This window comes from Melospiza melodia, chromosome 3 (assembly GCF_035770615.1).
Source record: "Melospiza melodia melodia isolate bMelMel2 chromosome 3, bMelMel2.pri, whole genome shotgun sequence".
NCBI lineage: Eukaryota > Metazoa > Chordata > Aves > Passeriformes > Passerellidae > Melospiza > Melospiza melodia.
The window spans coordinates 68,681,433-68,707,653 of NC_086196.1; the positions used below are offsets into that span (position 1 = coordinate 68,681,433).

The following is a 26,221-nucleotide window of genomic DNA, read 5'->3' on the forward strand; positions in this document are numbered from 1 at the left end:
TTTATATCTCAAATCAGCCATCTGTAAAAGTTACTTTAATGTTGACTTTTTTTTACAAGTACCTATTTGAAAAAATAACAAAGCAGCTGACAAGTCTGTTGTTTAAGTTCTCTGCTCTGTCTCTTCTTAGCTTTTTAATCTTCCAGGAATCACCCTATTTCTGAATTTCACCTGCAAAGTTAACACTTGAACTTAAGAACTGCTTTGTGATCTCCAGAAAGAAGAGTCCCACATATTTCCAAATGCTGCACACAACAGTGTCTTGCTGGCTCTTGAAGGATTTGAAAATGGGCCAGCTATGCCTAGGACATGAGCATAACACAGAGTCTCAACTCAGGAATATGACCAGTTTGGTCAACTTTATAATTCCCTGCCAAGAAGGAATGCCCTAAAAAAAACCAAGTCCTAACTACTACAGTAGCCTAAGTCTAGCTTCAGAGCTGGGCTCCAGGAGCTCTGGCCCAGCCTGCAAATCCCCCCATGCAAGGGAAACCCTTCACAAGCTGCTTGCCTTGGCCTGAGCCTGCTCCAAATCACTCCAGTGTGAAGCAAGACTCCCCTGAATTCAGGAGAGAACAAGCCATTAGGACCAGATCACATGATGCTGTGGATGGGATCAAGTTGTACTGCATGGAACTGCACCTTTCTAATTACTGCAGCAGATGAACTGCTAATTAAACTGCTTGAGATTAAATTCTGCACATCACAGAAAAAGATGGCCCCAAAATATGACCCTTCGGATGCTGCTGCTGCCATTTCTTCTTGACCTCTACCCACCAGATCACCTTGAGGAGAGAATCTGTCAGTCAGCCCTGCCTTTCCATGTTTCTGGCAGTTCTCCTGACACTGCTGAGAAGACCCAATGAAATTCCATGTAACAAGGCAGTATCTACCACTCTTTTCACAGGACTCACACTGCTTTTAGTGATATTTGAGTATAAGCTGATGGGAGGCTCAGAACAAAGCACTTGGCTCCTGTATGCCAGAACATGACTCCCTGAAGGCACCATTTTTAAGTCTGCATCTGAACTTTAGAGATAAAAAGATGACTTCTCCAGCTCTGAGGTACATCACAGTAGGGACACTCCAGACCTCAGCCTTCAGGGAGTTTGTACATGGGTTTTCAGACTGTCCCTACACTCTCAGAGATGATGAAAACTCACTGCTGCCTTTGCAAGCGCAAGAAGTAAGAGAGAAGATTCAGGCTTTCTTGCTGAGAGCAACATTTTTTTTGTGTCCCTTTTGAGATTTGTTTGGAGAGACGGATCTACATACCAGGGGCCAAACTAAGATCAGCAGGAGTGTGACCCTCTGGGAAAGCCAGAATAAAGAGCACCACACAATCTTTTTCACTCATGTGGCAAAGCCTATTTTAGAAACAATGATCTTAAAGACTATTCCTTTTCTTCCTCAGTCACAGGACCCTTCTCTATGCTAGTGATCAGATTCTCTTTCGCCTGAATTGCTCAGTATTTTAACATGAGCATGACATGGTATATTTAATGCAATAATTTTTAGTAACAAGGGCAACTTGTGTTTTCTGGCTGTCAAAGGGTCACAAGAAAACCTCAGGTATCTTACAACTTACTGTCCAAAAAAGGAAGCAAAGGCAGCTTTTTTCCCACCTATGCTAATATAAGAGAGAATGCTGTTACCAGTGCCTCACCTGGCTGTTTCCCAGCCTCAGTGCTGAGCAATCTTTTCTGGCTACAGAAAGGTAGGGCATCTCCAAAACCCATGGACAACTTCCATAAACCAAGTTCAATTCCTAAGGCTCCCACTGTGCCTGCATAACACACAAGCAGTTTCAAACCCTGGCTGAGATTCCATGCCATATGTACAGCCACTTCTATAAACAGCAGGGCCTATGATGCATGGAGGCCTCTGCTCAAAAAGCAGAGAAATCCAGATGGAATCACTGGTGGCCATTTCTGAAATATGTCTGCATGGCAGAAAGTATTCAAGGGTCAATTTATTTTTTTTTTAAAGAGTTAACATTCCTGAACAACCTCTTCCAAAAAAGTAAGAACAAACAAACATGCTAAGTGTGAAAGAAGATTAAGTAAAGTAACTGTGCCAGTAAAATCATCACTAACTTGCTAATGAGCTTAGAAGACACTGCCACAAAGCAGCCAACAGCAATTTTCTAGACAGTAACACCCTTTACACTACTCTTTCTCAAGAGTTCCTAAAATTGCCAATCTCGATTTCTTCTTGCCTACTTGTTTTTCCCAACTTCACATGTGAACTATTCTGAGGCTGATCAAATCCGTATCCTGCTTTTACAGAGACTCCTTGGTGACTAACTGCTTTTCATTTTACCCACTTCAACACCCTTCACTAACACTGCAACTTTTTAATCAGCCAGGATCTCCATCAACAGCCTTGCTTTTTAATCTTTATCTACATGCACTTTTTTTGATTAGGGATTTTTTTTCCCTCCCCAAACCACTCTGTATTGTTTTACTACTTCAAGCTGCAGCTATTCTGCTATGGGCTGCTCACAGTATTAACCTTCATAGCACTGAGGCTGAATTACACACAGTTTCTTCTCTGCCTCTCATAGCTATAAAAACATAGTACTGTGCTTTTGAAGATGATTTGTACTCAACACAGAAAGGATGCAATTCACCCTCCTATTCTGGCTATTTGTCAGATGAATTATGTCACCTTCTTTTATGGTTATGCTGTAGTGTGTTGTTGCAGGAATTTCCTAACATGTTCTGAATGCAGCAAGAGGACTTTTCCCAATAACCTGTCGAAGGCAGCTACAGAGTAAGGAGCTTTTATCAGCAGGGTTTTTACTTTCTGGCTCCCTTGACTCCCACTCATGCGTTGTATTATTTACAGGAAAAAGGAAGACAAAACACTTTTTTACCTAGAACAAAGTGTATAACTTAGTGATATGCCCCACAGGCTAAAAGAAAGAGCCAGATGTTCTTGACAGCCAAAAGTAGTTGTGTTTGATGAAATGCACTATTGGGGTATCCTTGTAATTTCCAGAGTGCCACCATCAGAGCAAAGTCCAAAATCAGGTGGCATGCAGGGCCTGCAGAAATCATCTTCCAATTTGTGTTCTACACAGTAACACTACAAAGGCAGAAATAAGTAGATGGAAAATTCTGTCTCTACAACATTGTATTTTCCCTGCAGTGCATTCCCTAACATCCTGTCGGTGTCTCTTGTGAACAGGAGACAAGTGGATATAAAAATACAGTCATGAGGTGAGACCTCACAGTGCTGGGTTACATGGGCTTCCCACAGTGCTCTCAACCAGCAGCTCATTCACAACAGAACTGGGATCTGAAACATGGGAACACACCAAATGGCTCAGCCAAGAAGTGGCCATGCTCAGCTTTTGTCCTGCATACTGGTTTAATTATCAGAAGAATTTTACTTCTTAAACAGTTTATTTAACTATTAAACAGGAAAGCCTAAAGTATAAACTACTTATAAATCAGGTCAGAAACCAGAATTTCAACGTCCTACAGGCAGCCCTCATGCTCTTGGTGTCAAAGCCAACATCCCTGCTCAGCCAGACAACCATGACTAGCAAGAGGCACAAAAAGACCATTTTAATGAAAAATGTGATTTTCAGATTCAGCCTGTGGTTATTCAGGCAGTGAAACTGCAGCATGTTCCAGAGTTCTCACAGCAAAACAAGAGCAACTTCCCAGTCTGCACTGATGCACAGCCACACAGAAAGTGTTTACCAGTGTTTCCAACAACATATCTACTTCCATTTACATTTTGCCTTTAGTCCTGGCAACCTCTCTCCCTGGTAAAGTTCAGTGATAATACCAGTGCACAAACAAAAAAGTAAACACCCATGAGCTACACTGGCTTCTGTTGGATTTGGAATCAGCAGTGAGAGAATCCAGCCTTTGTCTGGTGGCATAGCACCAATCATGTTAGAAAAGGGAATGCCCCTCCAAAGCTGCAGGACAAGCAGTGGGGACAACTGAGAGAAAATGAAAATCTACAATGAATGCCCAATACCAGCCATAGGACCAGCCTGGCTCGTGGTACCAAAGTTACATGGCCAATCCAGAATTAACAGGGGCAACTCCTGATAGGCTTTTATGGCCTAAGCACAGTTCTTATGGTGTTGCCTTAAAGGAAAGACAATTTTAAGGGCTGTCATTCAAATACCAAGTCTTCTCCAGACTAACATACTCTAAATGTCTGCATTTCTTTCAACTTCCCATCTGAAAGACAAATACTACTATCTCTTCCCTATCCTCTTCTCCAGTCCTGTGTCTTTCAAGAATGATATGTTCAGCTTCTTGCTGGGCAGGAACACCAGCATTCTGTTTGACTTTGGTTGAAGTCTTTCAGAAATTCTTACATCATCAAAGTGAAAGAGATCTTAAAGGTCTATTCCAGCCTCTCCATGAGCATACCACTGAGCTCTCCTAAGTTTTCCCTCCTGCCAAACAAAAATAGGCAATATGAAAATAAAAACCACTGTTTAAATGTGCTCTTTGCCCATACCTTAAGCCATTTAACCAAAGAGGCCAACTGTTTTCCAAAACTACAAAAAGCATAATTTAAATAAAACTGGAATACACAATCTTTCTTCCCATTAATTAAACCAAAATTAATTTTAAAATACAATGAAAAAAATGTTTTGGCAATTTAGCTGACATCTACACTGCCATTAATAAATGGGGCAAGTTTCCTCTAAGCATCACAACTTCTGCATTACTTGATAATGTCTCAGTCAAACAGTCATCAGACACCTATTGTCCTGAAGGGAAACAGTCTGGCAGTATGGAAATAGAAATGTGCCCTTTCTCCACCAATTCCTACATGCAGCAATGCAGACAGCAGGAATTAAGTTCTATTAACAGCATGGCTGACCATTACAGGCACCCCTTTTAGGGTTTCACTTCTTCCAGGGACTCAGTATGAGATTGTTCCTCTCTATCCCACACTGACTGAACCGTTTGTCCCAATGTCAAAGTAGCCAAACAACAGAAGAAGTGTCATCAGAGAGAGTTTGGCAAGCCACTGTACCCACACAGATTTTAACCAGGCAAGCCATTGTACTCACACAGATTTTAACCAGCCATTGTATTGTACCCACAGATTTTAACCAGGTGTTCAGAGAAGCCCATGACATTTGACCATGCAAGACAAAGAACAAAAGTTCTTTGCTATAGACTCTAGCTTTGAGCAGAGAGTGTGTAGCAAATGAGAACAGACCAACTCAGCCTGCAGCTCACCACTCTTTTAAAGAGTAAACCTTTAAAATAGACTCCCAGCACTTTTAAAGCTGTTATCTTCGTGTCTTCTCTATCTGGTGCTTGGATACTGTGGCACCTAATGCTTCTAAAGGTCAGATCTTTACATGCTAAGATAAGGAAAATCAATTTTAGTCCCCAAAGGTGGAATTGCCGTTCACAAGGGTTATCCTGTGACACTGAAACAGCACAGCAGAAAACAAGGTTCAGCACAGAGTCTGGTACTGCAGTAGTGCTGGCACAGTTCACCTGATTCTGAGCTCTCTCAAGAACAGAACATGAGTATAAGGAAGACACAGTAAAGTTTTGAGATCTTCTTTCCATTTACTGCAGGAAAAATACTTAAGGACTACTACTGGGAATCCTGTACCTATTTGTGGAGATGACAGCAGGCCTTGCTTGCCAACACATTTGAAGACAATGATAAATGGGAATTACCAGTTTAATTTGACCTTGCAGAAGGTAACTGAACTCACACAGATGGGTTTCACAGGAGATGCAGGTGTGCATACTGCTTGACAAATAATGGAGCTGCACTTCAGTGAGAGGTTGAGGAGGATACCTGTCACTTGACTCCAACACCCTCATTCTCTCCTGCTTCTGTTCCTATGCAACAATATGGGTTAGCAAAGGTTTCCATCTGGAGACACTGCAGGCACAGCACAAACAAGTATAAATGGGTTTAGATGGTTTGAACCAATAGGAGTTATGAGAAACTCTTTTCTCATAACTGGGTTGGTGGGCAATCACAGGTCTACCACCCTGAAGTGAATTCTGCTTCCTACAAATTAGGATGGGGTTGTTTGCTTTTGAACCTCTATAGAAAGCACTTGTCCCAAAGACAAATGCAAGCAGAATCTACCAAATCACTATTTTAGGCTGATTTGTCATTCTCTGACATCTGAAGGCTTTCTAATACACTGAGGGAAGACGGGAGAAGAAAGGAAGGGGAAATATTGTATACACGTTAAAATTAAAATTTTAAAAATCAGACCATCAAATTAAAAAAAACCACACACAAAAACATTCATGCTATTAAATTTGTTAAATGTTCAAGCACCCAGAAAACAGGGAAGTGAAGCCCAGCACAAACTGAAAGTGCATCCCAGCCTTTGGGACTCTCACCATAATATGTCTAGTGAGCAAAGAGCTACTGCTTTGCAGCATGCAAAATAGTTACCTACAGCCAAGCCAGCATTCTGGCAAGCATTCTGCGGGTCCTATCAGTAGACAACTTCTGAGACACAAAAAAAAAAAGGTGTCTTAACACTCTCTCTGCAGTACAGCTGCAGACCATAAGCAATGGGAATGCCTCTGCTCAGACAGGGGACACTTGAAGACTCTTTCCAACTCTTGATGCACTTCACCTTTGATGAGTTCACCCCACTTCAAATATTCTTCCACTAAAGCGGGTCAAGTACTGCATGGAAAAGGGGGTTAGATTTCAATTGGACACCACCTCTTCAGGGGCAGATAGAAGCAAGTGAATTTTGTATTGTTACAAAAACACACTCCATCAGTAATGAAAGCAAGTGCATATAGAACAAGCCTGCTTCTGCACTGCTTGTATGCCAGGCCTACATTGTAGACTAAATACAAGACAAAGAAAATCCAAGTTTAATTTATTCAGCCATTTTTAACTCATGAGGCTGACCATGAAGTGTAAAGACTTAACAAATGACTGTCAAAGTCTCATAAGAAGTTAAATGTTTAAAACACATCAATTCAAGTGAGGTAAGGTATGACTAAGGCTAGATATAAAATATTTTCTAATACATAAGCTGTACCCTTCCTTGGAATAAGTTCATTTATCTCCACTGACTTCAGATTTAGTGATGTTTTCATTTTCCCATATAAAAATAAACAATACTTCCAGCATCACTGGGCGCTCACATCTAATTAAACAATGGAACTGAAGCTCTCATGTGAAATTACTGCCAGTCTGTCTGTTGTCATTTGGCAGTCCTGATTAAAGAAAGCTTTCACTTTGTCTCCTTCCAGGTATGACAATGAATCCCCACTGAATGCAACTGGATGGCATCAAAGCAACAATGACAAAAATCTGGTGGCTACGCACCTGTTTGCTCTAATTGCTTCCAATTATCCTGAAGAAGCTCTGTATTACTGGGAAGTAATTCTTCCAGAGAATAACAATGATTTTTACATATCTGCTCAGTTATCAAGGGCCTAGCCCAAGGAATCATCAAATCTCTATCACATCCTAATTTTAAGTTCTGAAAACAGAGAGTGTAGTCACTTTTGGATATGGGGAGGACTGGACAAAGGAAGGGAAGGCCGGGGTAGAGGCAGCATCCATAAATGCAAACATGATGAAGGCAGGGAATTGTATGTTGTTTCTAGAGTTAATACTGTGAACTGGAATGAAGTTTGTGGATATACTGTACCTATCAACAGCTGGATGGGGTATTCTTATCAGGCAACCAAGTAAATACTAACACTGGGTCACCACCATGGAGAGTGCCATGTAAAAAAAAAAACCTATCATTCTAGTAACATCATTAAATGTCTCAATCTGCTTTGGCATGTAAGACCAGGGAATAATTGTTTCTCAGAGAAAGAAAAAAATAGCTGCTCCCAAAAGTACAAGATTGACTTGCACTACAGACATCATTATTAACTCAAAACTCCTATTTTGTTTTCCTTTGTTCCTCCAAAAGGTTAGAGACTGTACTGTTAAAACAGCCAGAATTACATTAAATGTGCAGACTGTGGAAAATGTACCAATTATCCAACAACTCAAGACTAGGGGAAAAAACTGCTATTTGTCATGTCTGTTAGTTTATAAAGAGGCTGTAGACAGGTAAAGAACAAGAAAAATCAATTTTCCTGGCTAATTTGAGAAAGAAAAATAGAATGAGGAAAGAACAGAGAGACCTAACAGAAGAAACAAAGAGCAGGAAAAAAGATGTCTAACAAAATTTGGGGTCCTTTCCCAAGCTTTCAAACTGAGAGCAGGTTAGAACCAAGCAGGTTCATTGTCTGAACCGTTGCCACAGTTGCAGGCAGAGGTAAGGTGACCACAAAGAAAGGCCACTAAGCAGTCTGGGTGCTAAGTGACTGGTAAACAGGACAGTGTTTTTCTGTGATGTGCCTTATATTGAGAAAGTTCCAGGATGTCCCCTTTTTGAAATTTTTCAGTTAAAACTGTCTAGTGTTATTAGTCAGTCTCTGTAACAGTAGTTAATGTATCTCTAAAGCTGCAAATCTAACAAACATTAGGTGCTCTGCAGTTTGTTAAACTTGAAAGCAAGCTCTGTGCTTCCCTTTTTCCCATGCCTGTGACCCTCTGTGTGTGGAGCAGAGCCGAGGCAGCTCCGTCCCTCACGTCACACAGCGCAGCTACTGCACAGCTGGGGCTCCTTCCAGGCCACCTCTCCTGCACAGCAGCAGCACACAGCAGGGCAGGAAACACTCCTCACTCCACGTACAGCAGGGCAGGAAACACTCCTCACTCCACGGGTACCTCGCTGTAAATCTGCATAAAACACAGAGAGGCCCCAGGCTCCACTGCAGGCCATATGCTGCAGCGTGACAGAAGAGCGGCTGCATCGTCTCCCGGTGCCAAAACACTGATAACTAAGAGAGAATTCCAGGCTCTCCCAGATCCCAGGACTGCAGCTTATTTACTTGGGTTTGGATGCATACATGTGAGCTGGATATGGTCCCCAAGGCCACAAACTGAGCTAGGAACAGAAATCAGCTTTTAGGAAATAGGTAAAATTGGAGGCAGGCAGCCCTAGGAGGAAAGCAGCACAAAGCAGGGCCATACAGACTGTGCATACGGGCAGTACCAGCTTCATTGTTAGAAGGCAAAACTGTTAAGAGCAAAATAAGTTACAGAATGCATTTTTTTCAGCTTAACATCTGCCTAGGCTGAAGATCTCAGTGCATTCACACTTCAGGTGACACAGATTAAGTAGATTAAGTATTTTGATCTTCATTAATAGACAAAAATAACTGCACGACATAGTCCACACTAGGTGAGACACCGAGTCAAGTGTTTGGGGCAAGTTCATCTGCTGATATGTGCAGTTACAGACAGACTGAATTTCCTAGGAAAAAAAAAAAAATCATGTGCCAATTAAAGCTTTTTTGTCCAAAACAAAAGATGTTTCATCTGAAAACATCGGAAGTAGTTCAGGTTCTAAAACAAAAGACAGGTTCTTTTTATTCCAAAATTACTATATGCTGTCTTTGCTACATCAAGTTGTCAAAAACTGAGAAAGTATGTGCTCTGCAGTGGAAACTTGCCTAAACCTAGCTTGTGTACTACCATTGTTGATGGAACCTTCAGTGTTGTCTTAAAGCATCACACATAGATTACTCTAAATGTCAGAACAAATTAGAAAGCTTCCTCTGCCTCCCTGAGTGACTTTCATCTCTAATGTTCTCATTTCTCCCTTTCAGATCAAGTGGCAGAACTGGAGCTTACTTAGCCCCAGATAAAGCACTGTCCTCCAGGGTGACAGAATTGCAGTGTACAGTACAATTAAGAACATCTTTACACACCTACATTAATGAACAAACCAATTGACTACTTACTGTTCTTCTTGTACATCAGGATTTCAAAGGAGTTCATCTCATAGTTCTCAAATGTTTGCCGGACCTTGTCGATTGTATCTTTGTCTGTCAGCTCTCCATACATAAAACTGCAAATGAAGGGAGAAATTCCAGTCAGATACCAGACAAAGACACAAAGCCATTTGTTTACTGTGTAAAAAGGACCCATTTAGAAATGGCTCTTCTTTGATTTTGTTTCACCTGGAAAGCATATTTGACAGATGTAGCCCCAGGAGACAAAAGACAAAACTGGAATAAACAGATTACTTTTTTCCTCAAGCAACAGGCACAACAGTACAAGCTATTTAACAGAAAATAAATCTGTTCTCAAATACCTGCAGGTGCTGCTTTTTTGCATAACTTCTGCTCTGTGATATCCTGATAACTTGCAAAATCCATCATTGCTGTAGACAATGGGCCAATCCACGATCTGGGCATTACCCAGGACAAAATTAGTATCTGTTTGAAAAAACACATCATTTAGACATTAGTCAAAGCTATGGTTGCATTAGAGGAAATACTCATTTCAGAACCCAATCCCAATTGCTTCAGCCACTGCACAATTTTCCCAGATATCATTCCCACTGCAGTCAACAGGATTATTCCTGGTTTTTAAGTATTTTTTTTTATTTTTAAAGGAGTGCTAATTACTCAGACAGAGCATAAATAAAACACATGATGGTTAAGCAGGTAAAATTCATCTCTTGACTGAGGACAGATCCACCAAACTGTTTCCCTCTGTGCCACATGCTCTGATCCACATGACACTTGAGTTTGAAGGTGAAGCCTCTGACAGGGGGCCAAACCAACCCATGAGCAATACTTCTCCTCCCTGAATGCAGGCACAGGGGCTCCTCTCAACACCGCCCTCACTGCTGGCCACACAAGCCCAAACACTCGTGCACAGCACTCCAAACTAAGGGCTAGCAATTACACCAGCAGAAGGAACTCCTTGTTTGCAATACCAGCCAGAGGCAGTTTCAATCAGTACAAAAAAACCCAAAACAACCAAGCAGGATTCACGCCTCCGTTCTTGCTGGGGCTGTGCGTGCCACAACTTTACGCTTGCCAACTCAAACCTACACGTGTGCCAAGGCAGACAGCAGTGCTGCTCCCTGGGCACTGGCAGGCAGCAGGAGATAGATGGTGGCTCCTGTCACAGCTGCAAAGACCCTCTGGCTTCTGGAAGAAAGGCTGGGCACTCACATGAGATCAAGAGGCACTCATTTTTAAGGAGAGCCCTTACGGGAGTCCAACACACTGCCTACATTTCAGTATCAACTCCCAGCTGCTCACACACATACAGCTCATTAATGCTTCCTCCAAACAAATGACATTTTACCTATTAATTGCAGAGAGTTTAGTTTGTTTTAATTCCCCCTTTAATTCCCTCTTTCACCCCAAACTTCAAGTGGGTTTAAATAAAGCATCCTGTAGTTAGCTAAATCCACTGCCCAATTCCACAAGCATGATCAAGTGTACTTTTACACACTCTTTAGAATTAAATACATCAGTAACATAACTTCAGGGTATTTCAGCTGCTTTGTTCCTCACAGCCTCTTTTAAATACCATGAGCTTTGCTTAGTTGAAGCACCTTCTCTCCAAAACAATACACCTCTTTTACTCCTTCCTATGAACAAGTAAACCAAGTCATTTCTCACTGCTAAAGCAAGTGCTTTTGAGTGTCTGTTACAAACATAGCAATTAGACTGGTTTATGATATTTTAAAATTTCAGCAGGAAGTACAAAAAATTACAAAAAAAAAGGCAAATACAAATGCTAGGTGAGGTCCTGCCCTGATCTGAATAGTGTTATTACATGCATGAATTGCTTACAAATTCCTTCTGACTGCCTTCACTTCTCAAAAGGTAACTTTCCCTTCTCTCCACTTCCTAAAGAGTTCCTCTTAAGAATTTGCCTCTCTTTCACCCTTAAACCTTATTGTTTTCAGATAAATAATCTCTTGGGTTTTTTTCATTGGAGGCTATATAGGACACATTTCTGATAACCATCACTGTGATAATACTATTTTTATCTAGCCTTGCAAGGCTTCTGTGAGTTACAACAAAGCTCTTATCTCCTATTTACAAGTGAAAACAAAGCCCTAAATCCACAAGGGATTTAAGCTCCAAAAGTTGAGACTGCAAGAGTCTAGTCCCTAGATGCCCAGCTATCAAGAACTTGGGAGCTGGAAGCTGTGTGAGCAATGTTGGAGAGGAGAACTGAAAAACTTCAGCACAGCAAATAGAAATCTGACCAAGTTAAACCACAGAAAACAATGAAAAAGGTGATATTTTAAGGCTGTTTTTTTCCCCTTTCCCATGTTTGCTACAATACCCAATATTTTAACATAAGCCCAGTTCTCATAGTTAATACACTTGGCCCAGCAAAGCTCAGTTTTTTTGGACTGGCAGTTTCCAAAGGATGCAAAGAGAACATCATACATTTCTCTCCCCCAGCAGCAGTTTGGACATTCTCCTAGAAGATGAGGCTACCTTAGGGCAGTGAAAGCTCAACCATTATTTCAGCTCTCTAATGACTGTTCTGATCATCAAGCCACCACAGCAAATAGATGTCAACACCCTCACCATGTGAGTTTGAAGTCAGTATGGCTTGGATGTTGTATTTTATGCACCCCTAGTCAGTGCTCACTAGTCAGCACTGGGTGACCCTCTCTGGCATGTAGAGGTACAATGTTTCATGAGAGTCCAGGCTGGGTTTAGTTAGTTGTGAGTTAGAAAAGCATGCTCAGAGATCATTATGTACCCATAAAGCTTTAAAGAAAAAATTTTGCACAACTATCAAACCACAGAACAAGTCAGAGATGTTGATGATCCCATTGTTTCTTAAGTGTCTCTCCCTTCTAGCTAACTCCAACTTCATGCATCTTGACCTTTCTTTGATCCAGGCTTTACACAGCTGACAAACACATCTCATTTCTCCAGAAGTGTCTCTGACAACACTGTTTGCCTGTGTGAACGCTGGCAAGACACAGCATAAAATAAGGACTCCCACTTATAACTGCAGTGCACAGCTTGCTCTGACAGACAGCCCAGGAGTAGAAGGGCTGTCCTCATTGCTATCATTTACACTCAACTGCAGTGACATCCCTGACAATGTGCTGCTTGGGGACAGCTCATAACCTGGTCATTTTTCCTAACATAAGAAAATACTGAGAAACATCCACTGAGGCAAATACTGCCATTGCATCTGCAGGGACACAGGGTCCCAGAGACCAGGAAACAGCTGTGGCTTTGTTACACAACAAGCACGAGGGATGCTCTAGTGAACTCTGAGTATCACAGAGCAGAGACTCCTGGGGACTCACAAGTGGGTCAGCAAGGCCAGGAAAGGGGATGGCAAGAGAAACACCATGAAGAAATCCACTGCTAAATTCTCTTCAAAGACAGGGATGCATTGGACATAATAGTAATGGCAGCAGTATCAAAATTATTTGATGACTTGAAAGGACTCAGTGAACTCCCCTACCTGAAAATTAATTTCTATCACAATGGCAACTGTGTTAGCAGTATTGCCTGGCCCAAGAAGAAGCTGTAAGCATCACTGGCCCTTCTTATGAGCTAGAACTAGAGAGAGCAGGCTCATATAAGACCTAGGCTTCTGGCTTGTGCTGAATTGCTGAATTTGGCACAGTCTGAACAAGACGAAGGAAATATGCACAGGAAATATGCAGAGGTGCAGCACAGAGCACAATGTGTTGCAGAAACACCAATAAGAGCTGTAACATCACAAAGGCAGCACAATTACTTTTGCATGAGTAGGACAGCCTTCTGCAGCATGGATTACTTTGTGAAGTGCATCACTTCATATTTTCTAGTTTGCATTTTCCCCAGGTTAGTTCTGCTCATTGCAGTATACCCACGTCAGCATCTACACACTCAAATGTCAGATCCAGTTTGGGTTATCACTTTAAAGTAGACATGGCCGCTTAAAAGCAACAAGGAAAACATTTTAGCTCCTTCCAAAATACAAGAATGGATTTCACTCAGTCACTGAAACCAGTACTTTCCTCCATTCAGAAAACAAACCATCACAGAAGAATCAGAAAATGTCTTTCTAAATAACCTTGGTCCTTTTAACACTAACAATCATAGGTGTCTAGACACCCATCTTACCAAAACTACTCTATCTACTGAATCCTACTGTTATATTTAGTACTTTGTTTAACCAAAACCGTCCATCAGCTTCCAGAATTCCTGTAGATAAGTTGCACTCACAGACATTTATCTGGCCAGGACTAACTGGCTAAGGAGTGTTCACCTCCTTGCACGAACGTGGAGCAAGTCACTGAAATGTTTCCCCCCTACCATCCACTGCCCTGCACAGCTACATATTCACTCCCACTGCATCCCAGCCTCTCCTGTAACTTGGATCTTGCCAAGCTGAGACCGCCTCCCACCTCTTTCCAGAGGCCAGCACATCAGTTCTACCTCCCCAGTCCCACCAGTGATGCACAGGTCCTCTTCTGGGAAACAGTGGCAGAAGGTCAGAGACCAACAGCCAGACATACTCCCACAGCACTGCCAGACACATGCCACACTGAAGGTGTTCCCTCATTGCACAGAGGAAGCTGAGGGGAAACCTCTGCCCAGGCAGCTCTAGTGCACACCTCAGTAACAGGAGAGGCTGCTGCCCACTGCATTTTCCCATGTTTGGGTCAGTCAGATCCCCCGGGGTGCTTGGGTTTGTGTAGTGCACAAATGGGATTTAAATATATTAATATATTTCCCCACAGTCATCATCCAAATGCAACGCTCAAAAGGTTTGTTCCCGATTTATTCCCCCCTGAGTAAAAGGAGAACCAGGGTCAGTATGGTGGGAAGACCTGCTGCTCACCAAACATGCTTGTTCTCCCATGAGAGAGAAGGGAAGAGGGAAAGGGAAAGAAGAGAAGGAGAAGGAGAAGGAGAAGGAGAAGGAGAAGGAGAAGGAGAAGGAGAAGGAGAAGGAGAAGGAGAAGGAGAAGGAGAAGGAGAAGGAGAAGGAGAAGGAGAAGGAGAAGGAGAAGGAGAAGGAGAAGGAGAAGGAGAAGGAGAAGGAGAAGGAGAAGGAGAAGGAGAAGGAGAAGGAGAAGGAGAAGGAGAAGGAGAAGGAGAAGGAGAAGGAGAAGGAGAAGGAGAAGGAGGAAATTGCCCTCCCCATTTGAGACCACAGCCTCCCTCATGCTGGGTGATGGCAGCTCTGGTTATTGAGACCAGCAGGTCTTTTTTTATCCTGTCTCAAACTCTTCCCATGGATCTTCAGGGGAGCAAGCCTAGTTCTTTAGCATTAGCAAGCACACACCACTCCTAGAGCAGAACTAACAGAGCTGCACATCACATGTGTCTCTCACCCTCGCCATGGAACAGGGGTGGAGGATGCAGCTACTGCTGCCTGGGCTGGGCACAGAGCAGCAGAGATGCTGTGTCACAGCCAGGGTAAGAAATGTGCAGCAGGCAAAAATCATGTGCTGCTGTCAGAGCGGCAAAGATTGTATCATACAGCTTAAGGACAAGGGACACGTGGTATCTACAAACTTGTGACTTTGCATAACAAACAGCATCATTTGGATACTGGGGGGAAATGAGATTGCATCATTTCTGTCTAATTTCTTCCCAGAGCATAGAAATCAAACATTGTGTATAAGTAGGCCTGTCAAAATTGCTAACAAAGGATAGGTATGTATGAATCTTTGCTCATGTTTAGTCTTAGCTTTGAAAAAAAAAAGTAAACCAGAAGCACTTAGTCACACTAATTAGCTACATTGTTCAGATGTAATTTCTGAGATCAAAATATGGCCCTAAGTCAGTTCAAATAATTCACACTGAATTTCAAGTATTTATTCGATCCTTTCTTTGCACACACATGATTTGAGACTTGCACTTCTGGGACCAACCACATTTTCATCCTAACAGAAGTGCTGTAACTGTAGTCAGGGCAAGTGCAGACCTGCTCAAATGACAGAAAGACTATTCGTGTGGTAAAATAAAAATAATAAGGAATAATTCTGCTCTTCCACCCCCACATCCTCCTGTGTAAGCCAGTGGTGTTACACCAATACTCACATTCACTCAGTATCCCCTTGCATTCATCCCTACAGTGGAAGTGCTTCAGTGCTTAAATATCCCATGGAACAACTTGATCATTCTATAGGATAATGATAGAGTGGCCTCAAAATCATCCATCCTTAATATTGAGGTCAAAATTTTTAAGCTCACTGTAATACAAAAACCATAAACCCCTATAGATAGATTCATTTGGGCTGTTTTAATAAAAGTTTTATATAACTATTTATTTAATTTCCAAAACAAAATTGATTTTAAAAGTTCCTTGGTTGCTACAGCATGAACACAACTCCCTAAATACAGATATTTCGTGTTTATTCAAACATGACTTACACTATCATGTTTGATAGTGTAAGAGCAAAGTGCAAGTGCAAGTTGAAAAGAATTATTAAAAAATTTGTATTCTCAGTCTTCCCACAAATAACAAGAGACTCCAACTAAAGCAACAACTTCAAGTGAGTCACTCTAAATCATTACAGAAAATGAATGCTAATTGCAGCCAGCAGAATAGACAAAAAACTACCTTTTCCATCTCAACATTCTTACTTTGCATTGTTATAGAAAATATTTCATGGCAGGCATCTACCATGAGAAAATCTTAAATTGAAAATTATGCATCATTCTAACACTTGTAGCCATAAAATCTCCATAATTATCTATACTTTTAAAATAAAGCATATTACTGCAGAATAACAGAACAAGAATAGCTGAAATGGCACCAAAATTGTGCCAAAGGTGCTGTCCATTGTATTTTATGGACAGCATGATTTGTCACCTATCCTTGAAGTACTATCGATATTGAGAAACTAAAAATCCAACATACCCGCCCCCCCAAATAAAAACCAAAAATACACACTAAAACACAAATCCCGCAACATTTACACACATGTGATGTTAGAATGAGATAATTAGGTGATTTTCAGAAATGAAAAAGTTCATCAGTGGCTAAGAGTCAGACATTGCGCCACTCTTACTAAAGGACAAAGCCACTGTTTAGCAGTGAGGGTTCATCACTCAGCTGGTCAGGGGGTTTGTTTTTCCCATCCCATATGATCTGAACACTAATCCAGAAAAGGCATGCTTTAATTGCATTGATTATGAGTCCTTCTTAGTTTAAAGAAGCCATTTGATTTACTGATTATAGCCTTAAAAGTGTTTGAGACAAGACCCAACTCCCCACTCACTTTTATCTGAGTTACAAAAATGCATTAACCAATTCTCCAACGAGTGGGTTTCATTAAAATTTGTTTTATAATCTTGTTCTAGGATTTAATGTAAAACTGGATTGATACGTTGAATTATCACAGGAGAAGTTCTTGAGCTTTCAGAACATTAATTTTAAAGCACATTACCTGTCATCTCTGTGCTGTACATTTTTTCCCTTACTATCTATAAAAGTAATTTTAACAAAATCAGACGTACATTCCTAAATGCATAAAGCTGCACATTCAAAACTAGACTTCTGGCCTAGTAAAAGCCAGTAGAAAAAAAAAAATTACATTCAATTCCAGTGATACTGAGAAAAAAAGATTGTCAGTAGTGAATTGGTATTTCAATGTACTGATCAACTGTGAGAAAAGCATGGATGAAAATGTATATGAAAATATATGTGTCTCCACAGTTGTTAACATGGGAAAGAAGGAAGATCAGGAAGCAATAAAACCCATTGTTGCATTCTCTTCTGGGAAAATGTCCTTAACACAGAACCTACAAGCTGTCCTCCTGCAGTTTCTGAAGGTCTGCTGTTTTCATTCCTCATTCTCTGTTAAGTTTCCTTTGCATTTTTCTCTGGCTGAACACAAAAACAGTCTTTTCAGTTTCAGAAGTGTTTACAATAAAGTTAATTTCTCTCCTAGGTCTCAGATGATGGTACAAGGTTAGCATGCCCAGGATGCAAAATGTTTATTGTACTGGGAATTTTATAGCCTGTAATGAAAGCAATGCCATAAATCATGCAAATGTCTGTTATACTCAAGATCTATGTCTGAAGGTGCTTTTTCTTTCCCTCTACAGGGAACTCTCTGCATTCTCCATCAAAAGATGCAAGTTTGCTTCCATAACTGATGTCTCCTTAGTGTGTTCCCAGGGGATTTTGTGAAAGGAAAATTAAATTCACACAAGCTTTATGCCTTCCAACTTACTCTTCTTCCAATCTCCTTATTTTGTCCATAAATCAGAAAAGCACCTGTGACTTCCACTGAAATTCCAAAGTCACTTAAACACAGGACTTACTTTTGCCATCCTTATACATGCACAATTATCACACACCTCAATGAGAATCCTGACCAAGGAAGGACTGAAGAATTTGGCTGACATTTACATAAATATTTTTTTTTTCTCCAGATATTGATAAAGCATTGGAATACCACAAATAACCTCCACAATAAGCTGCACCAGTTGATTTGGGTGCCCTGGCCATGATCCAGGTTTATAACTGTTATAAATTACAGTGCTTGTATACTGTGGATGTATTACATTACCAAGAAAAATATTAATATCACATTAGCAGTAACCATCAGGGGCTAGTGATTCTTTATATACTGCACTGTGTTACAGCATGGGCTCATTTTCTGTCCCACTGGGTGTTCTGGTCTTTAAATATTTCACTGCTTCAAAGAAATTTTTGTCGGCCAACCACTGCGCGCAACATTTCTTTTTCTAGCTCTGCATGACTAGTATAGAAACACATATTTTGAACAATAAATACAAGATGACCAGAATTATGGCATCCCTCATTTCAAAGAGGGACAAACCTTAAGCTCACACTTTGTGCAGAAGGTCTTTGTGTGAGAAGAAATCACAGAGGACCAGACAAGGTCCACAGGTCTAGAAGATGTTTCCTGTGTGTGCTACCTAAGCCATCCCATGCTCTCTTTACTCCAGTGAGTGGGAAGGCAGTGCTTTGCAGCTCTAACCCTAGCACAGCTCTTTTGGCTGGCACTCAGTGCATGAGAGCCTGTCTCAGTTGATTTGCAGCCTGTGAAGAAGCTCTCATTCCTAATATCTCTGGAGCAGACAATTCAGACCAAAGGAGCTGGAGGTGAGTCTTGCTGCAGAAGGTGTGCTATGAACATGAGCCAAATTTTAACCCTAGTGGCAAAACCCCTGACCCGCACATCTACATACACTGCTACTACCTTTAGCCACAGAATGTGCATCAGCTCACCAGTCCCATAGCTAACATGACAGAAGGGCCGTCCAAAGAATTCCTTGTCAAAACTACTGGTAAAATAAAGGTGTAATTAGTGCTGTCCTTAGAGCAATGCTTGCCAAAGAAGCTGCATGTCCATTCCTTTGTAACCACCATACAGCCCCTGCCACTGAGATAACACCCTCTGCCCCAAAACACTCTTTCCTCCATCCACCCATGACTGATGATACCCATATCATATACAAGTTCCTTCACATGAAGCATTTAGTCCATTATTTCTGTTCAATGACAAAATTCTTCTCTTTCAAAGGGAATCCTCTGCAAATTAGGAACATTCCTATATCTGTATCACCCAATATCTGTTGGCATTACTCAACTTGCTTGCATGTGCCAGCAAATACAAGCTTGACAAGAAGCCTAAGGTTTATTTGGCAAATCCCAAACGGCGCAGACAGCTTCATTGTGGGTCACATTACTGCCCAATTGAACAAAACCAAGAAAGAGGAGCCAAACCTCAAGCTTTATGGGCCCATTTAAGCACTCATCCTGTGGGCATCCCAAATCACCTCACTGGCCAAGCAGGCAGGACAAGATGAGATGTGGCGTGTTTCCATACTGCCCCCGTGCTGGTCAGCACAGCCCTGCCTCAGCACGAGAGAAAGGAGTCTATCCCTGTCTCTCCAAACAGACTAAGGGTAGACAAAACTGATTCATCCAACACGGGTATGTGACAGCACCACATTTCCAGCAAAGCTGGATTGGGTCCAGCAAAAACTTGAAGGCACATCACAGAAGAAATAAGGTTCTAAACCTGAGTCGATTCCCTAAGCTTATCCTCATATGTCTGAACTGTGCATCACTTCCCACCAAGCTTCGTCTAAAAACTTGTATTGATTACAGCCCTCAGGACTTGCTGAGCATTTAGAAATGGAGTGCTGTCATTCTACCTGTGCTATCTAGCACCACACTCTGTTATGACACCTTCTTAATAATGGGGGAAGAGAGGACAAAACAGAGCACAGCTTCTGCTGCATGATTCCTCCCATCTCCAAGCCTCAACTGATTTATTGCAGCGAGGCTTTGGCACTGAAAGCCAAAAGAGGAAATTGGTTTTTAATGAAGAAAATAATCTACAAAGTCGAGACAGTTTTGAGAAAAACCTTCAATAACTGTTGTTGGAAGATTAGAGAAGCAGCATGAATGTGATGACATGTAACATTCATTTTTAAAGACATTAAAAAAAAAAAAAAAGCGGGTGAGATTCACTGTAAGACTGAAAAGTAATTTTTTCAGGAATGCAGCCTCCAGCCCCCTTCCTTCTACAGGAAAGTTGCAGAGAGAAATAACCTATAAAAAGAGCCTCACAATTTTATGTGAAAATATGGTCTTATCAAAGGCTAGTTCTCCAATCACACTGCCTAATTAAAAAAATTTGAAAATCATTCTTGGGATCATTTGAGTTTTTAGCTGCTTATCAAGAGGGTTAATTGTCTTTGCTTTATCAGAACAAACTGACTATGTTTTTAATTAATTAACTCGTCGTGTCTTCAAAAGAAGCTTGATCTTCATATTCTCAACCATACTACAAGTTCTTAATCCCTGAAGTAACCCCATTGAAGTCACCAGAACATCAAAAAATGGCACAACTTGAGCTCAGGGCTTTAAAAGAAATGCACATGCCTAGGTTAAACAAACCCATGAACGCTTGCATGGTCGCCGGCTTACAGAGGGAGCAGCTTTTGGTAAGTCCCTAAGTGAAAGAATCTGGATAGCATTAATACATATTTGCATGCAATTGTGAAATTCGAGGCATTTTCCACTCCACAGTTTTCCAAGAGACAGACCTGGTTACAGTGCACTAGGAAAAAAAAAGAACAAAAAAGCAATATCTGCCCTCAGCCCTTAAAATGGCAAACTCTCTCCTCACTTACGGCAACCCTTCCCCTTCACCTCGGGCCGGCAGCCCTGGCCGCTGCCCCCGCACCGGGCTCTCCCAGCCCAGGGACCATCTTGAATCCCCGCACCCGCTCCCGGTCCGGAGCCGCCGCCGCCCCCGCCGCTCTCCGGACGCCCCGATCCCCCCTCCCGGAGCCGGGCGCTGCCCCCGCGGGCCCCGGGGCGCGGATAACGGCCGGCCGGGGCTCGCTGGGCGCCCGCCGTGCCGGCGCACCTGCAGCCCGAGCCCCGCCGCCCGGCCCGGGGGCTCTCGGCAGGACCCGGGCGGCGCAGCGGCACCGGCTCCGGCACCTGGACGCGCCGCTCCGGCGGAGCCGCCCGGCAGCGCCCGGGGCTCGGCGCCCCCCGCCCGGCGCTGTCCCCGTCGAGGACGCGGCGGGCTCCCGGCGGCCGGCGAGCGCTCGCCCGCGGTGCCCCCTTACCGTTAGACCTTCGCACGATGTTCTCCAGGAACGTGTTCTGAGGCGCCACCAGCCCTCGCCTTCCCCCGGCCATAGTCGCTGAGCGGGAGCGCAGCGCGGCGCGGAGGCTCCGCTCAGGGCCTCGCCGAGCCGCGCTCTGCCGCGCCGCCGCCCGCCCGCCCCGCGCGCCACATGCCCCCGCCGGGACCGGCACCAGCGGCTGTGCGGCACCGCCGCCGCCGCCTCCCGCGCACCGCAGCCCCGCGCCGCCGCCGCCGGCCCGCCCCGCAGCGACCCCCGCCGGCCGCCGCCGCGCCGCAACGCCGGGGCTGCAGCGCCATCGTCTGGGGCCGCGCCGCGCCGCGGGCTGACAGCCCCGAGAGCGCTCGGCCCGGCCGCGGCTGGCGGCGCCTTCCCCTGGCCTCTGCCCCCGCTCAGAGGGGGCTGCCGCCGTGCCCGACCCCTCGCCGGTGAGAAACGCGGAGTGCGTAAAGACCGCTCACAGCTCCCGGGAGACACCGCTACGTCCCTGCCCGGGTGAGTCCCCGCGAAGCTCCGGAGCTTTGCTCGGCGCCCTCATCCCGGGTCGCGCTCCACGCTTGCCCACGATGATTTCTGTTAGAAGGCCACTTAGTATTAGTGGTCAAACTGATTTGCAGCTCCGTGGAAGCAGCGAGGCAAACTGCTTGAGTATAACCTTTGACAGGTCTTGAACTCTTTGAGATATTTAACTGACACCAAGCTTTCATTCAGAGGTTAATCGACTTTGTTGTTCCCCCATACCAATCTGTCAGTAAATGGAAAATACTCAGATCTTTTAAATTTAAAAGGCATATTTTCTCTTGCTGGCACTGGCATTTACTTGCTGTAATGCCTCATTAAGTGTAACACCTTCAGGCTCCACAGCTCAAGGCATATTGGAGACATGGAGAGTATGTTTCTGCATGTTCATCTGCTGGAGGAAAAGCTATTTCTCACAGTGCCAGCAAATAAAGCACGGCAAACACCATGGCCTGTGTCAGCTGAGATTTTTAACCACTACCACTGATCCCACAGAATGCTGGCACTGCCCAGCCTGCTCTCTCCCGGGTAAGGCTTGGGCCAGGACCAGAGCCAGGAACCACAGGCAGCTCCAGCACAGCCACGCACATGGTCCAGTTCAGGGTGTGTTTCTAAAAACACAGCTGTGACCAAACACTGACTGTGACATGAGAAGTCTGATCTCCCTGCCACCAGCCTCCTACAGCATTTTTAAGTGGAGTGTGAGACTCGAGGGGTGAGGGCAGGTGACAATTTCATTGCAGCAGCAGCTACAGATGGAGGCCCTGAGCATGCTGCTGCCATCAGCCCCTCACGCAGCTGGGATCCTGGGAACTCCCAGAGCCCCTGTGGGCCAGGCAGGAATTAGCTGTGCCACAGAAGCCTCTTTTAAACTGGTGATTATCTGTATGCTGGACACTTACATTTGCTGCCAAACAGAGGCAGGTTAGGGGGAAAAAAAATTGCCTGAAGCTGCAAAAAGGCCACCAACTGTCCCTGAAATGTTGGGATTTAAAAGAGCCCATAGAAGCATTTATTTGCATCTTTACACATCTAAGTACCCCTATCAACCATCCATGTGAGAAATGGATTTATAAAGAACTTTTAAAACTTGACAGAAAGTTTTATAATTTTGTATATTTGTATATAAACACTGAAATAAGGTGTGTTGATTTAGGAAGGTCATGGAATAGAGATAACATTGTTGAGAGTGAGACTGAACTAGAAGTAAGTTTTAACCAATTTTAAAATACAGTTTTGTAAAATAGCTTTGTAAAAAGACTAGATATTTTAGACAATTAGGACTGTGAAACTATTGTAATAAGACTACGTAGGGTAAAAATCTAGGTGATTAGTGTTAGAGTAATAGCAGCATTGTGTGGTAAAAGCTAATAGGCTGAAAAACATTTATAAAGTATTGTAACCAGATAATAAGTTCATTTCTGATGGAATAGCATTGAGTTTTATGTCTCTTATGTCTCATCTTTCATCAAGAGTGACAACAGAATAAAATCTTTTAAAACATCTCTCAGTTGCCCCATCTCTATAAAAGCTAAGAAAACCAACAAATACATTTCAAAGCTTATTTAGTTCCTGCTAGCTCCAGCAGCACAGCCAAACCTGAAGAGATTCTAAGCTCTCTGAGAAAATTGTAAATGTAGCCTTTGACACTGAATTTACACAACTGCTAACAACCAAGAGTGAGATTTGGAAAACTGGGATGCAGAGTAGTGTTTCATTATTCCTCAAAGCCACTGTGCCAGAGGAATAAGTGCACACTGTATCTTAGCTTCTGCTGTAATATCTGCAGGAATATCTGTGACTTAGGAGACACCTGGCAGCTGACATACATTACAGGAATTTTGAGGTCTTTACAGGAAAAAGGTTTCAAACTGAATCAGCAAGTACAGAATCAGAAGTGGGAATGAGGTGACCTAAGAGTAAGAAACTGAAGACTTTTTCCTGAAACTCCATTAAGTTTAGGCTGGCTGCAGTTTATGTTGCATTGAGTGGTCCAATCTCTGATTACCTAATTTTTCAGTGTCCTGCTTAATCCAAAGTTTCATGTCAAAGGTGCTATTTTATCTAAATTGGTTTTACATCTACCCTGTAGCATTGCAAATGACTAAAATGCTATAGCAAATTGTGGTGGATTGACCTTGGCTGGGTGCCACATGCCCATCAACTGCTCTATCACTCCCCTCCCCAGCAAAATAAGATGGAAAAAAACCCTTGTAGGTCAAGAAAAGACATGTTATTACAGCAAAAGAAAAAAAATTAGTGTGCACACAAGCAAAGGAAAAAACCAAAGATTTTATTATCTACTTCCCATCAGTGAGTGATGTCTTGCCACTTGCTAGGAGGCAGGGCTTCAGCACACAGTGGTTGCTCTGGAGGATAAACACTGTAAATAATAAATGTCCCCTTCCCTACGCCTTTTCCCTAGCTTCTGTATCTGAGCAGGCATCACATGGTATGGAATATCCCTTTGGTCAGTGGGTCTGCTGGTTATGTTCCAGTCTGTCCTGGTTATGTTCCATCCCAAGATTTTGCCCAGCCCCACCCTCCTGGAGAGGGGAAGATGCTGGAGTGACAGCAATGACACCGTGCCAGCACTGCTCAGCAGCAGCCAGAACCCTGCTGTCTTATGGGCAGCTCTACAGCTGCCAGTGCACAGCACAGCTCTGGGGGCTGCTGAGGGGAAAATGAACTCCAGCTCTGCCAGACCCAGTAACAAATGGAAGAGTTCTCTATCTTCTACCTCCTTTGGACTTTCTCCCCCTGCAAAATATGATTCTTGCTGGCAGTATGAATTTTTCACCACTAGAGCAGAGGACACTGTGATAATGTCCTACTGTGATTATATTGAATTCTATACTCATTTTCTCACCATCACTGGGTAAATTTTGCAAATGATATAGAACTGGAGGTAAAGCCCCACTTGAAGCAGAACATGTACTCTGTCTGACTTCATTATTAGTGGGTTACCTCTCTCCAACTATCATTTTTTTGAAACTTCAAAACTGGAGTTGCTTAATTTGCATGTTTGCTAAAGCCCACTGGACAGAACTAAATACCTAACACTTCAATTTAATAATATAAAAAGTGATAGTTTGCTATGGAAGACATTCAGCTGTCTTGCATTATGCTGTTGTTTCCTGAACAAGGCCCTAGGTCGGGATGTGTAGTATCAATCACCCCAATAAGTGACCATCCCTTGGCTGCAGAGCCTTAAGCTCCTGTTCCGTGGTCACACTGAGCAGCTGCTGCTGCAAAGGGACAGATTTGCCTTCATCTAAACTGTGCATATTTGTCACCCCTGAATTGAAAACCTGAATTGAAAACCAGCCTGAAAAGGGCAGCTAAGACACGTTCCTCTTTGACAGCAGCCTGTGTTTACATCAACCCACTTACTAACACGACTGTCAACTTCCAGTGTTCATACACACAAACATCTTCAAAACATCAGTTCCAAGAATTAATTTATGGGAAGATCATTTAACCCCACAGCATTTATGAAATAGAAACACTGGAATTGAACAGAGCTCACTTCTTTCACTTTATCCCATGGTTCACACCCTTGAGACACCCTAAGGAAACTTTAAAAACTTTCCCTTTGTCAGCCATTAGGGTTTCTTGGCAATCTGTTCCAACCTCTAACAAATCTTGTGAGAAAGCTTTTCCTAAAATGCCACTAAGTCATCTGGTCTCTGAAGCCAGTAAAAACTCTTCCTTCTGCAGTGACAAAAATCACCAACCCTTTTGCAAGTTTTCAAGTGCATGAAAAGTTGCTGTAATGCTCATCTGTCACCTCTTGCTGCCTTGCAGTCTGGACAAACCCAGTTCTTCCAAAGTTCCACAAGGCTTCTGCTCAAAGATTCTGCCTGTACCTTTGGGACTTCTCATTTCATTGTCACAGCACCAAATGGGTAAAGAAACATGGTAGTTAGGGACATCTCATAGGCTAAGAATTTAGCTGGTTTATATTGAAAAAAACTGGTTTATTTAAGGTTTTTTTGATTTCTTCTGTGTTATGCACACTTCCTTTTGCTCTTTGTAAAAATAAAACTGTCAAAACCACAGTTATAACCAACTACCACCAACCCTGAAAACGAAAAGAGCATTCAGTCTTTAAATTGAGTTCAATTTGTATACTACCATATAGCTTTTGATAAATTGTCAAAATAAAATACATTAACTGGTAGAATAACTAATTACAGAAGGTAATACACAAGTTACACTGCCATACAGATACTAAACAAAAAAAAAGAAATCTGAAT

General features: G+C 42.8%; 1 protein-coding gene across 2 annotated transcripts in view; it reads right to left on the reverse strand.

The window, feature by feature from the left end:
- Positions 1-21,570, reverse strand: part of KCNH1 (potassium voltage-gated channel subfamily H member 1) — a 181,430-nt gene extending 159,860 nt beyond the window's left edge. For both annotated transcript variants that reach the window (XR_010027157.1, XM_063152140.1), the window contains exons 1-3: positions 21,423-21,570; positions 10,163-10,286; positions 9,810-9,916 (exon numbers count right to left, since the gene is read on the reverse strand). Coding sequence is in view for 1 of the 2 variants with exons in the window: in XM_063152140.1 (XP_063008210.1) it covers positions 9,810-9,916; positions 10,163-10,286; positions 21,423-21,495 (304 nt within the window). In the remaining variant the exon portion in view is untranslated. The remainder of the gene's footprint in view (positions 1-9,809; positions 9,917-10,162; positions 10,287-21,422) is intronic.
- Positions 21,571-26,221: the final 4,651 nt, after the last annotated feature.